The sequence below is a fragment of the Cylas formicarius genome, unplaced genomic scaffold (assembly GCF_029955315.1).
Source record: "Cylas formicarius isolate icCylForm1 unplaced genomic scaffold, icCylForm1.1 PGA_scaffold_4__25_contigs__length_36172078, whole genome shotgun sequence".
Taxonomy (NCBI): Eukaryota; Metazoa; Arthropoda; class Insecta; order Coleoptera; family Brentidae; genus Cylas; species Cylas formicarius.
The window spans coordinates 19081945-19097141 of record NW_026844334.1 but is presented as its reverse complement, the minus strand read 5'-3'; the positions used below and the strand labels follow the sequence as shown (position 1 = coordinate 19097141).

The following is a 15197-nucleotide window of genomic DNA, read 5'->3' as shown; positions in this document are numbered from 1 at the left end:
GAGTAAAGAACTCTAATGAAAAAAAGGCGCGTTACAGAGAATATAATTAACAAAAAAAATATATTGAAACCGTAGATCGGAACTTCTACGCGGAGTTGACGAAGGCGGTTGCCATGGTGTCGAATCGCGCGGCATTATGGTCGTTATAGATCGAGAGTCAAACTCATCTCTAACAATAACGTATAGCATATAATTGTTAGAAATAAACTATGACAATTCTTGAACACCGAGTTGGACACAAAACAATACTAAACGCAGAAATGAAAACACATTTTTTATATTACATTACAACGACAAATATTAAAACTTCTTTTTCTATTGTCCCTTTTAGATGAAGAAATTGACCATATTCTAGCTCTTTAAAAGTGGCACAAAGTAAAATGACATTATACAAAAAAGCATCTTAAATTCAGATACATTAAAACGCAGCCCTTAATAAATACTATAACAATAAATCTATTTGAAATATAGTTAATTCAAATGTTTAAAAACCGAATGAACAGTTTCGGAGTTTGTTTATGGAAATAAACCAATATTCCACACCGTCGCTCTGTAAATTCTATAAAGAGATGTCTCTTGCAATATTCATGAAACACGCCTGCCAGTCCCTATGATTGGTCACATAAAAATTGAGCTGAGTTTCCTCAAATATTATTGACGCATTTTATTATCGAAAGCTGCGAAATTTGGTATCGTTCAAGGTTTATTTATTTAAAAGATCATAAGTATTGCTTTACGTATATAGTGGTCACGTTTTTGGAGCAAAAAGTTGTAAATAGGAAATGTTATTTTTGAATTAATGAAAGATTAATGAATCCGGCAACCGGTAGCGATATAAACTCCGTGCGCTTAACCAACGGTAATCTCGGTGTTTAATCGTTTTCATTTACGGAATTACAACTAATAACAGTAATGAATGTACCTTGTAATCGCATTTATCTGTACATATTAACAACATGCAACAACCAGGCATTGAAATTGTAATTAATAAATTCTTAGTTCTACTCAGGAACATCTTACTGGAACGCAATACCATTGTCACAGGGACAAAGTATCCAATTTTCCGTACTTTTTTACTCATCTTATATTTCGCTGTACAGGATAATATCAAAATTTTACTCTTTTTAGTCAATGTGTCACAGAAAATAGTTTTTGATGTAATGATCATATTTTCTCCAAATCATGAATTATTCTACGAAGGTTCATGATTCAAGATTCTTTTAAACCTAAACTTAGTGGTTGTACTTATTAACTTATGACTAAACTTGGCTGAAACTGACTGAAAACAGTTTCAGTCAAGCTTTGAAGAAGCCAACAGGATGATTGACGAAACGTCAGTAATTTCGACTAAGCAAAAACCGACGCAGGAGGAATCCGGAAGTTTTGCAAAAAGCATTACAGTAGTATATATATATATATATATATATATATATATATATATATATATATATATATATATATATATATATATATATATATATATATAATGGATATATTATAAAAAAATATTTTTAGATGATATAGTGATAAGAAAATGTAAAAGGACTTTTCAGATAATTTAAATATTTTTCTTTATTGTTTGCACGAGGCTGCACTTCAAAAATTAAATTGTTTCGCGAGTCTCGCCTTGTTTAAATAAATATCAGACAAAACTGGTGTTTTGCGGATGTTTCACCAATGACTTCGTTTGACATTTTAACCATCTAACGTTAGACGAAATAGAAAACGAGGCAACTCGGGGGCGGTGCCATCGATAGCTCCGACCAATTAGCGTCATTGCAACGTCAGGCGCAGGATATAAATACACCTACTCCGATAAGTGCCCAGTGTGGAGACTGATTTCTATGTGGAAGCGTTGAAAATGCCAACTGATCGGGAATCATCTGCGACATTTCAATGGGATTTTAACAAACCTTCGGATGATATCCGGGAATAATTTTTCATTACATTTTTCCATCCATATATGAATTTACAGACAGTTGGCAAAAAAATATCTATATGAGAATGTTTCTAATTTTGTTGAAGTTGTAGTTCGATAAACTAAGGGGTCATTTAAAGGTAAATGATATAAAGCACCATGTTGATCTCTTATACACAAGAATACATGTTTACCTAATTTAAAATGTTTGTCTCAGCAAATATGCTCGCAATAAAACATTTTAACAATTTTATAATAATCGACCTGAAAACAAACATATTTTTCTTGTGCATATCCATTTACTACAAATCGAAAATAAATATAAATACATTTATGCATATTTGCATTTAGTCGAATGATTTAATTGGGAATAAAATATTATTTACTTGCACAATATCTTTTTGCTAAACCTGTACAATATTGGCTTTTTACAATCGAACTGCATTTGTGCATTATATTTCTCTGTTAGCCTTTGCACATTATATGTAAAATAGAAATTAACAGCATTCTTTATTGAACCTCTTATATATTGCTTTCATTTTGTTGCAGACAAAATGAAATATAATGCGTTAATTAATTTTAATTATAAATTTAAAGCCTTTTGTGAGAAATTTATTTTATTTAAGCGCGAAAAAAAAAAACAAAAAGAAAATATCTTGAACTTTGAAAGAGTTAAACCACTAAATATTTTAACATTATGCTAATTTAATAATGGTCCGTGAACGGAAATTCAACGCCCTCCTTTATACAAAAACCTGGATTTTAAAATCAACGCCTAAATCGTAATTTTAATCAGAAAGAAAGCAAACGTCTGCATCTGAACGGCTCTCTTTTAAACCTATTTTTACATCCATTAAAAACTCAAATATCACCTGCGCGGATAGGCAGTATATAAAGGAAAGTATTCCCGACATTTCTTCCTGTTGTTTATACTACGTCGACGCCCATTTACCCGTTATTGACACAAAGTGTGAACACCACATTTCACGTTGTTTGACTTAAGAATCTCATTTACAAAGTACTTAACTGGGATGAAAAGGAAAAGAAAAGCCTTATCTTTATTGTGTTTATACTAAACACTAACGACTGTGAGACATGGAGGACAAAGGTTAATTAGTAACCGATATTTAAAAAATAATGTTTATTTTGTCTGGCTTATAGAATATAGTATATAGTATACCGGAAGATAGCAAAACACTAAAATTACATATTTGAAAAGATCCAGATAATTAAAAAGTTTCTCTAAACAATTAGTACGTACCCACGGACGACAACTATTGCCATCGTAGTATTAATTATCCCCTGAGAATAAAAATACATTTTTATCTGCAATAAAATATCACCTTTTGCCTTAGTGTGACATACTCCCGCCTATCCTTAAAAATTCATTTAATGTAATATATGTACAATTCATATGGTCTCATGCAGTAGCTACAATTTTTAACAATTTAATGTTATTGTTCCATAATATACAGGAAATTTTAATTATCTATTACTTAAAAAATAAACGAATATCGCTAGAACAACCACTGCGAATAAAACTCACGGGCCATATATGTATTTTCTGAACCTAGAGTAATAAATGGCTAGACTTTGTTTTAATATTCCACCGAACATTCCCCTAGAACATTTTTCTGCGCTTTGGGTTTCCTTAGCGATGTAGTATATTCACAATCTCTTGCAACTTTTTTTGATGTCTTGAAACAGTATTTGCTTCTCCACAGTTAATTTTAATTTTTATAGAATGACAATAAGAAATTCTTGGAATTAGCTCTATCTTCTACTGGCTTTCCTACAACCTTATTTCATTATGAAAACAATTATAGCAACACAACCGTCGCAAAGTTCAAAAACTGTTACTCGAAAAGAGTGGGCACAAATTGTTGATTGTTTTCAAAACTAAAATTGATATGTTATTGGCGATTTTGGTTTGCGAAGACTCAATTAGCTGCATTTTATGCATAAATAAATAAAAACAGTTGCGATTTAATAAAATCATCTTTTAGGTTTGTTTTATCTCATGATCCACAACAATAAAACCATCATAAAACATACTCAACGTCAGGATTTACCAATATCACATTCAAACAAAGACACGTTATATTAAATTTTAAAAATAGTATTTATAACTTTTATTCAAACTATTCGACTACAGATCAAAATGTGTATTAAAGTTACGAAACAAATGTAATCGGGCTCTGCATTCATTGTACGCATCCTTCCACGAATGCATAAAAATTGCTGCAGAAGATTGACAAAGAAGACGTTTGCGGTCATTATAGCGAGTACTCAATTTCCTACTCGGAGGATCCGTATTATATTAAAAGCACATTGCAAATTTCTTAAAATGAAGCGAACCACTTAATTTTAATGGTACGGTAGTTTCAATGGCATTGAAGCAAACAGCGGTCATAGACAAATTTGTCACGTATAAATCACTCTCCGACTTTCAATGACAATACCGTGCAATTCGATTTACATATTGCAATAGATTTGAGTCCAATGTAAACAAATCGGTCGTAAAATATAGCATTTTAGTTTGAGTTAACGGCGTAGTACAAACTTAACGACAAATTTCTATCACGTTAATGTATCAGATTCTCGCAATAACATGGTGAGACGAATATATGTTGTGAATACAGTACGCTTGACTTAAATTCGTAACAGCCACCTCCAACGAATTACTGGGCATCTCTATTTAGGTTACAACTGACATCCACCGAAAACCAGTGCCGTACATAGCCAAACCCAAGCTCTAATAATACCCATCATTACATTGCTGAGATCAAGAAAATCTCATTTCTAAGGCAATAGAATTTTGTTTGGATTATGTATAGATATTTTAAGACTCCTAATAAAGTAACCGATTTATTTCAATTTAATTCAATAATAAAGAAATTATAAATAAACATTTCACCAGCTACTTTGCAAACCATGTCCGGCACATAATAGACAGATTGTAAGCAATGTTTTAATTAAGCAAACTGACAAGTAAGATGGCTGCTATAACACTTTTTGATACTTCATTTTTGAGTTCTACGAAAACGTTAACTAAGAGAAGCTCTGTGGGATAGACTCACTTCAGAGATAAGATAACTCTGTTCGCAGTCCGGGGACGATCCATGTTAGAATACATGAAATTGTTTTTTACTTAACGAAAATATTAGTTATATTTCTCGTTTCTTTGTACCTTATGTTCAAAATGCCAGTTGGTCACCAGTTAGTCGAAAGCTATTCAAATATTAAAATTGAAATATTGAGGTGATTATGATTTGACATTAATAAACTTTGTATTTAGCATTTTATGTCATCTTAAAATTATGTACCCAAATATGTTTTGTATGACAAATTGTGAACATTTGAAGCAAAATAATAACATCTATATAATACATCAGTACATCAGTACATACCATACATCAGAGTTAGTATGGCGGTTGCAACAATATTGGAATAATATAAATAGAAAGAATACCAACCACTGTCTTCAAAGGAAAGTAATACTAAAAAACAAAGAATAAACTAAGGTCGAAAAATATTTCATTCTTTGTTAATCACTTCTCTAATAATCTTTTATCTCTTCGCGTGAAGCAGCGAAAAATTACCGTTACTCGCACTACTAAAGTGAGAGTAAACGCAACGGTGGTTTTGTAGGAAAATCCATTTCGCGTTAGTGTCGATTGTTTTCGTTATATAATTGTTGCATAAATTATTTATTATGGGAAAGTTCAGCAATACTGTTAGAGGAAACTCGGATTTAAAGGCGAATACATCAGGCCGACCTATATATATATCAAAGTTTTATGCTTAGTTTTGATTGGCAAAACTTAAATTTTAAAAAAATTAAATTTCACTATGAAATGGTAACAAAACATTGAATATAGCAGAACAACAGAACAAAAGTGATCGTTTTGGAAAATAGAGCAGGTGATAATTTAGATTTTGACAATAACAAATTCTCCTCAAATTCTATTCTATTTTCACTGAAATGAGTGTCCTGGATTAAAGGGATGGTATTAGAAACATTACTAAAACATAAACAGGTGTTGTGTCATCAACATTTTGATCAAATATTGTTATAGTAGATATTTTTAAATCGACTTTTATGGACATGGATTCTTTTTTAAATGATTAAAAATGAACGTCATCGCTTCGAGAATCGGCCTATATGCTTCGAGTTTTGCATCGATTGTTGATAATGGTGGAGGCACGGTTTTACGCTATAAACAATATAATCTTATCTTACAAAATAACAGAATGAACTCGTGACATGATGTATCAAAATTCTTGATCAGTTTTGGTGTTTTAGAATTATTTTTATTAGAAAAGAAAAGTCGAATGGCCTGGCATTAAATTTTTATATGAAACCCTCAATCGAGCACTAAATAGTGGCTGGAGCATTGGGAAAGAATGACAAACTAAAGTCATCAAACAAATAACATTAGGTAGATATAAGTCCATTTAAATGGCAAATTCAAAAATGTTGTTTTTGAAAATTTTAACAAGAATATTTTGAGAATACTTAACTTTAACTGTTATTTATTTATAATTTTCTTTAGGCATTTTATTTATTTATTTTTTGCTTGACATATCAAACGTAATGAGCACGAAAAACCGTTTTCATAAAAATGATTAAACTTATTGCGCATTAACAGAAATCTATTTCGGCAACAATGAGCTTGGCAACATGGACATAAATTTGTATTAATAAATCCTACCAGTAAATAAACAATGAAGCGATGACTCATCCCAACTAAACTTGCCGACTTCAAATTGAAGAGAAGAGTAATACAGAAAATAGTAGATATAATAATAGTAACGACATTTTTAAACAATTGCTTTCATACAATTTTCTCCATTGAACGGTGTTAAACGAAGCGAACAATCTATAAATGTCAAACAGACCTAAGGTCAACGTCCTGTTTATGAATACACTAGGCATTATAAATGGTATCTCTTCGTATAGTTGTCTTATTTTCAGAAAATATAGGTCGACTATTTTGAAGAATTACCTTTTAGGATTTCCTGTTTTTTTCCTTGTATTATGTGAAAACCCTGTCGCTATTTATATCTCTCGAGAAATAAATAATACTTAATAATATAATTCATCACAAGAAAAACCGATAGACAGGCAGATATGAGAAAACGTGATTTTCGATATCTAAGGAAACATCGAAGAATGAATACGATATACAGTATGAGACAGCTAGGAAAGTGAAAGGCTACAGCAATCATCGAAACAGACGCGTCACTCAGCACTTACTAATTTTCGCGTAACTCAAGTTTCGGATTTAACGTAATATCAGGTAAAAAAAATTAGAATAAATTAATTTGTTAAGTTGGCAAATCGCGATGCAGGAATAAGGGGAAAATGCTTGCTACAAAACTGCAGTTTTATCCGGCAGAAAATTGGATCTACACTAGATTTGCAGTTATCTAAAAATTGAATTTTTAACTATCGATTTGTGTTTAAATATTGGGGGATAGAATATGTAATACATAATTCTTCATACATTCAAAGCCAAAATATTATTCCTACTTTCGAAAATTTTGCCTATTTCTTCGATATAAATGTTTGGATTTCAAATTTATAGAACACCAAACAAGTAAAAAAGCTAAAAGTATATAAATATAATGCTTTGGAATAAAAATATATTATGCTGGCCACGCCTAGTGACCAGAGACCACGCACTTATTAAAGTATAATATATCGCGCTGCACTGTCAGTTACAAATTTGATAAGAGTAACTGATTTTTCCAAACAATTAATAAAAAAACTTCACATTTGAAATATTTCTAGGTATTGAGTTAATACATAGATTTATATTTCAGCTGCCTTCGTCTCGCCTGTCTTTGTTTCAAACTCGCCTTTCCAACTAAAATATGTTTTTGTTTATTTATACGGCCAAAATAATCTACTAAGAAATTGAAGATTTTTTTGATTTGCTCATAACGCGACAAGCTCTATATTTATACTAAAGTTCCTCGATCGTTTAATATACTATTAATTTCAGATCAAATAACTTTAAAGATATAGTTCATAATAATTTAAATACTTTAGAATAAAAAAAGAAATGCATTTAAAAGAGCTTTGAATATTACCTAATCTGTCTAATTTTTGCATTGTAGATTTCTTTATTTTACAAGAGCAAAAACAATCATTCACATTTTAGTCTAGTCTAGCTTCCGCGTAATTCCTAGATTTAAAAATAAACATAACAATTAACCGACCGCTTTTAAAATTAGAATTACTTTCACAACTTACAGAGTCATAATTATTCAATTATGATACTTAAATTAGGGTGTGAAAAAATCACTCTCGAAATTAAAAAAAAAAAACAGACAGAAATTTACATTTACCTAAAAGAACTTGCAAAGGAAGTAAACATTTAAACCTACCATTAAAACCGCAACCTATGAATCACAAACTATATAATAGTTGAACACTGTACACTAAACTTAATCCATATAGCAGCAAAATTTCAAATAGCAGCAATCAAATCAAAATGAAAAGAACAGGTGTCACTTTCGTAAAAATTATCGGAAAATGTTAATAAAGCAAGCGACCGGCAACACGCGTAAATCTCGCTACCACGACTGGTTAGACCAGGACTGAAAATTTTCAGCGAACATTCTTGAGTTCCTGCAGTTCCTGAGTTGCCTGCTAGGAAAACCAGTTCGTCGCTTTTGGTATTCAGCAGGAATTAAAGAAAGCGCTTGGAAAATATTTGACTACTTGTCAATAGATGGCAAGCAGAGCAATTTGTTCCGTGGATCCTTGAATATTAAAAGATAATTAATTTTTTAGTCTCTGCCTATGGATAACCGCGGTTAGTTTGTGTTTTAACTTAAGTTTGTTCTGTGCCCGAACCGAAGGTATAACAAAGACCTTTTTATATATTTTTTTCATTATTACCTTCGTATAACGATATTATCATTCGGTTCGAAGATCACCAAACTTGCGTTTTTGCTTGTTGGATTTCTTTTAGGACCCTCTAAACTCTGTGACTATTTTTTGTGACACCTTGTAAAGGAATTTTTGTTTCGTCAAAACGTAAAAGTTAAAACATTTAATTCATTTAAAATGCAAACTAACAAAACAGTTTAACTTAAAACAAGAACGCAAAATATTTTTTATCAATCATATTTTAAGTTTTTAAAGCTTATTCTAAAATAATACTATGATGCGTTTCCCATTATTACATAAAGATGCGTCAAAAAATGTACAGGGATAAAAATACTTTTCCCCATTTATCTTATTTACCACAAATTTTAATGATGTTCAAGGTAACAAGATTTAGTAATTTTGAAAAAATATTTTTCCTCATGTATGAAGGTGGCGCACAAAATCGATAAAACTCCGGTGTAGTTAGACAAATCGCAGCTAGTAAACAGCTAGCGATTTTTATGGTTCTCACGTAACCTTCAATAGATAAAATAATGACTTCAACTGATACCGATCCAAATTCAACAGATGTGAGTTTAATATACAAATACAGCTAAACATGATTTCAAATACGGATGATTTTCAGAGAAATTCCAATAATGAATCTGTACAAGTCATTGTCAGGTGTAGACCTTTAAGTTTAAAGGAACAAGAGCAGGAATGTTCAAACATTGTAAAAGTGTATTCAAATAGGGGGGTTATTGAAGTTGAGAATTTGAAGGCGAAGACTGAAAATGAACGAAATAAGATATTTACCTATGATGCAGTTTATGACGAAATGTAAGCTTTCAGTACATACACTGATGTGACATCAACTCACAATGTGTTCTTTACATAAATTTCCTAAAATTGACGATTTTTCAGATCAACGCAACAGTCAATATATGATGAAACTATAAGACCTTTGGTAGTATCAGTTTTGGATGGATACAATGGATGTGTTTTTGCATATGGTCAAACTGGTACAGGAAAAACGTACACTATGGAGGGGGATGATGATGAGGAAGGTGAAAATATGGGTATTATTCCGAGAACATTCAATCAAATATGGAGCCACATTTCAAGAAAAACCGGTGTAGAGTTTTTAGTCAGTGTTCGGTACATTGAGATTTACATGGAAGAGATAAGGTACTATAAATAAAGCAACGACTAGACAATGTGCACTAGTTTTTATTCACATTAAAAAAAAAATGCATTTTAGAGATTTATTAAGAATCAAAAGCACAAAAAGTCATGAATTACGGGAGCTACCTGATTCAGGAGTTGTTGTTACCAATTTGCATTCACAAACCTGCCAGAGCGCTAAAGATATGTTGAAAGCCATGAGAAATGGCAATTTTAACAGAACAACTGGTGCCACCAATATGAATGAACACAGTTCTCGATCTCACGCCATATTTCAAATTATTATTGAAATGGCAGAGGTTGATTCAAAAACCATGAAAGTAGGTAAGCTTAATTTGGTGGATTTAGCAGGCAGCGAAAGGCAATCAAAAACTGGTGCTACTGGAGATAGACTAAAAGAAGCCACTAAAATTAATAAAGCATTGTCTTCCTTAGGTAACGTCCACAAGATAGCGGGAGGTAAAAATTTTTCTAATTTTGTTTTTCTAGGGAATGTTATATATGCACTCGCTGAAAATTCGTCGCACATTCCTTATAGAGACTCAAAACTTACTAGGTTGTTGCAAGACTCCTTAGGGGGAAACAGCAAGACCATTATGATAGCTAATGTTGGTCCAGCTAACATCAATTATGAAGAGACAATAACCACATTAAGATATGCCTATCGAGCCAAGTCAATCAAAAATAAACCCATAAAGAATGAAGATATTAAAAATGGCAAATTGTTGTTATTGCAGGAGGAAATTGAAAGATTGAAGGCTTTAATAAGTGAAAAGAGCAATGGAATTGAGATTAATGGGTAAGACCACTTTTGCAATTTCAAGGGAAGCCTAGTGAATCTTGACACTAATCATTCTTCCGCAGTAATGAGTTAAGAAGTTTGGGAGTATTTATTGAATTTAAAGAAAATCGAATGGTGTTATATAAGTTACATTTTATGCACTGAATACTTTTAAAGCAAACTAACAAACTCAATAAATAAAATAATTAATAATTTTTGTTTGTTCGAAAGACTTTTTAAACACGAAAAAAAAATCAACCCTAATGATTTAGTTTTTATTTTTAACATAGGAGTATTTCATTACATTTAGGCTTGACAGTGAAGGAGAGGATGAAAATTCAGAGAGTGAAATTAATGAAGGCGAAAAAGAAAAACAACTTGAGGTAGGCAAACTGGAAGTTGATGAATTAGCTAAGAAATTGAGAGCATTGGAAAAACAGATGGTTCACGGCGGCAAGAATATCTTAGACAGTGTCAATGAAAATGAGTTAAAATTAGAACAGCAACGACTCGAAATTGCTGATAGAAAAGTGAGAAGTTATTAGCTGCGGTTTGTCCAATTTTTGTTGAACTGGCTTGTAGAAAAGAGAAAGAGAGATACAACAGCGTCTTGAACTTGAAGAGGAAACCTGTACTGAACTCAAACAGGTCTTTGCCAGCCTTCAACAGCAGGTGGACTACAAGAGGGACAAAATGAAAAGGTTAAACAGTAAGTTACAGCAAATTCGGCAGGAGATGAAAGATAATCACGAAGTTTATCTTAAGGACAGGCAAGAGCTTGAAGAAGCTAATAATGAAGCTGCAATGTTCGTTGTCGTTAACAAATCTGTATTTTCTTCTGTCTTGATGAAATGTTTCTTTGTAGGCAGTTAAGAAAACTATTTCTCATTATTGACAACTTTATTCCTTCTGAGGAAAGATCAAGGATTTTAAGTTTAGCTTACTTTGATGAGAACGTTGACAACTGGATGCTCAGAAAGGAAATGAGTCACATTGAACCCACTGAAAGACCAATAGCTCATAATTATAGGAGACCCATATCAGACTATGCCCTACAAATGGGCAGGACCTCTCCTAATTACAGAGTAACGTTCTTTATTAATCGAAGTAAATATAATATTATCCTTAATTTTTAGGGGGAAAATGTCCTGGATTTGAAATTGGACATGCCACTGAGAATTACCCAAGACTATACTCCACCCGCGATATGCCCTCAAGTTAAAGCTATTGTAACTGATCTTATACAAAATGAAATAGATAATAGTCATCTAACCATTAAGATGGCACCTCATTCGTCCGCACGTGGTACCTCGAAACTCGAACAAGAAAATAAGTACAAGATGGCAACCAAAATATTCACCGACGTTCACAACTTAAAGTAAGAATTTTTAAATGGTCAATGTCGTGAATTAGAATTCTAGAAAGTTTCATCCAAATTTGACAGGAGCGGATTGTCACTTTTTCATTACTAAGAAAAAATACGACTTATTATTAACAGAAAATATAAAGGTATTTTCTTAATAGACCCCCTATCTTAAACGTCCCCATTTTTTTTTATGTTAATGCTGTTGTAATATTTTCAACAATTTACAACAATTAGGTATTTCTAGAAATATTAAAACAAAAGAAAATTTTTCCAAAAATTTATCAATTTTTGAAAATGTTACAACAATAATATATTAAAATCGCAGAAGGTTATGCCGCTGGTTTGTACTTTATTGAGTACATGTACTCAAAATACCCTCTAGGGTTGGTTAATCATGCTAAAAACACCTGGCATATATAAAAAACAATATAATTTTCCATTCTAGATTTTTTATTTCATTTCTTTTAACCAATGTTGTTTTTTTTTTAATATTAAAGCAAAAACTTGCATCAAAGGGTTGAGGAAGTAAGAACAATAAAACTTAATGCCACCTAAATTTGTTATGCAAGTCAGTTTTCATGTACACATGAAGACTTACGTTTTGATCTCCTAAATATTCCAATCTGGTTTTAGTTTTTGTTTTGCGACTATAAATTAAAAGAATTTTATTTGATTTCAGAAATAATAGAACAGTGCAATCGAAGTCCGCAAAAGCTCACCACTAGAAAGAAAGAAATGGCCATGTTTTAATTTTTTGTGATATTTTTGCCTTTTTATTTTTTTATAGATGTACTAGTTTTTAACAGATATTTTGCGCAAATATATTTACAAGTTTATTTAAAAAAGTATAAACAACCCCTGTTGTTAAATTTTCCATTATTTATTCTTGGTATCTCATTAATTACATATATAGAATTATATGAACACTGCTGTTTATTTGGTCCACGAACTTTTTTTGACTTATAACTGGGTGTAAACATGATAACAACGCAATTGTTCAAGAATTCTTATCTATTCTATATATCTAAGCAGCTTTGTATTTGAGGTTTGTGAGACATGTGAATTATTTCTTTCTAAAATTACTAATCAGCGTATTTATTGTGCTTTACTCAAAATTATAATCTTTTTTATGTTAATATGATGAAAAAATGCATTTTTTTTATATAACTAATTCAAATATTAAGGCGGGTTAAAGGTCTTTGGCAAATCCAACAAAAAATTATTTCAACAAACATGTGTATATAAAATAAGAGATAGAGATAAACATCTCTGAAATGGTACAATGGTTTTAATAGCACTCCTTTTTTTGTTCTATATATTTAGTTTTTTGTAAATGTTTCTAAATTGACGCCTAAAATTTGTTACCATTAACCAAAATATAACTTAAGGCAAAACATCTCTAGTATAATAACTTTTTAAGAAACAAATTATTTATTGAGTTGAATCTTATGTTGTTTGCTAATTTGCTGTTCTACATTCACACTCTGTTAGAAAATAATGTTCGTTTAATAAAGTATTTTTGTAAAAGATTCTAGTCAACTTATGTATTACTGTGTACTGTGATTTTTTGTTATATTTTATGCAAAGTTGGTTGCCAGTTTAGGGGTTAGCAGGAATGTTATGTAGAAATGCAATAAAGAATCTTAGAAATATCCTTAGTTTTTTTGTTAATATTTTGGCAATTTTTTGGCACTAAGTCTACACTCCACTACTTTTTAATATTTAGATTTAACTTTTCTCATTTCATTTTGTTCTAAGGTTCTATAACATACTAATTTGATCTGAAAATGCTACGGCTTTTATTACAGGATTAGATACCACAAAATCTATACAAAGTCGTTTGCAATCAATAACTTATTGAAACAAATAGTTTTTAATTTTGCTAATCTGTTCCACTTATACCACCATTTACACTTTATAACACAGTTAAATTACATTTTACACAAGTCTTATCGACTCACTAATGGTTTCTTATCAGTAAAGAAGTTTTTCAAAATAAACACCTGTGAAACCATAATTGTCACTATTGCCACAGACTCAAGAATAGACCACCATAGCACTCTTTCATTCAAATCCTCCGCACGCTTCCTGCCTTGTGCTTCCCGAAGCCTATGGTGAGTTTGTAGATCTATTATCACATTAAGATATTTGTGAATATCAACCGCAGATGACTCCATCTAAGAAATTTTAAAAAATGCTGTTAATATGAGTGATATTGACATATATTATGTGCATGATACATTCAAGTACCATCAGAATAAGCTTGACTAAAATAACTTGTCTCTATTTTCAAATTACCTGTGTTAATGCAGTAATATGGTTGCTAATTCCTGGCAATGGCTCTTCTTCTCCAACTTGAAAATCCATATAAACAAGTTTATGGGAAAACGTTGAAAATTCATTGCTAAAACATGCAGAATATATCCCAGTTGTTTGGGCAGTAAAAGTGTGGGAATCAAATTGCATTTTTGCTTGTTGGTAAAGAACATTCCTCCTCGGGTCTTCTAATACTACATCTACATCATACTGGCCTCCTGTGACGACCTAAATAAATTTCAACAATAATTTTATTCCAAAATATAAATTTAGTGTAACCGCACCTGATATTCTAATGTAGCTGTTGTATTAGCCCTAATTTCCTCATAAAAACACTCTTTTCCATTATCCGTCAGTTCGAAAGTTAATTCGGTACCCAAGATCGAGTAAATTAGTGAGAAAAGAACAACCAAACAGACATACATCGTGCCCATTAACTTAATTTCATTCCCAAAGAAACTGACTTTCAAAATATTCGATTTTAACTGACGCATTCATTTTATCTTTCTTGATATAACCCCTTTTTCACCCAACTTAATGACAAGTTTGATGAGGTGTTCGTCAGTGTTACCAATATACCGATATATTTTTTACTAAAAAAACTTGATTCGCTATCTTAACAATCTTCAAAAATATTGCTTTGCTAACATTGACTTTCACTAAAACTAATGTAGACAAAAATGCTATATAAAGAATATAATTGTTTTTAAGATTTGTAGCCATATGGTTTGTAATCTCCCAAACTCAA

General features: G+C 31.2%; 3 protein-coding genes across 3 annotated transcripts in view; 1 reads left to right on the top strand and 2 right to left on the bottom strand.

Annotated features, from left to right (window-relative positions):
* Positions 1-8511, bottom strand: part of LOC132700450 (FERM and PDZ domain-containing protein 4) — an 85259-nt gene extending 76748 nt beyond the window's left edge. The window contains exon 1 of the mRNA XM_060667774.1: positions 8315-8511. The gene's annotated coding sequence lies outside the window, so the exon portion shown is untranslated. The remainder of the gene's footprint in view (positions 1-8314) is intronic.
* A 522-nt stretch (positions 8512-9033) lies between these two features.
* LOC132700440 (kinesin-like protein Klp68D) lies at positions 9034-13785 on the top strand. Its single transcript, XM_060667763.1, has 10 exons — positions 9034-9391; positions 9448-9641; positions 9726-9989; positions 10063-10421; positions 10476-10785; positions 11078-11297; positions 11350-11573; positions 11633-11852; positions 11904-12145; positions 12813-13785. The coding sequence occupies exons 1-10, from the start codon at positions 9356-9358 to the stop codon at positions 12856-12858; spliced, it is 2115 nt and encodes a 704-aa protein (XP_060523746.1). The 5' UTR covers positions 9034-9355; the 3' UTR covers positions 12859-13785.
* A 144-nt stretch (positions 13786-13929) lies between these two features.
* Positions 13930-15012, bottom strand: LOC132700442 (transmembrane emp24 domain-containing protein 3). Its single transcript, XM_060667765.1, has 3 exons — positions 14734-15012; positions 14432-14677; positions 13930-14310 (listed from the first exon to the last, which is right to left on the bottom strand). The coding sequence occupies exons 1-3, from the start codon at positions 14941-14943 to the stop codon at positions 14083-14085; spliced, it is 684 nt and encodes a 227-aa protein (XP_060523748.1). The 5' UTR covers positions 14944-15012; the 3' UTR covers positions 13930-14082.
* Positions 15013-15197: the final 185 nt, after the last annotated feature.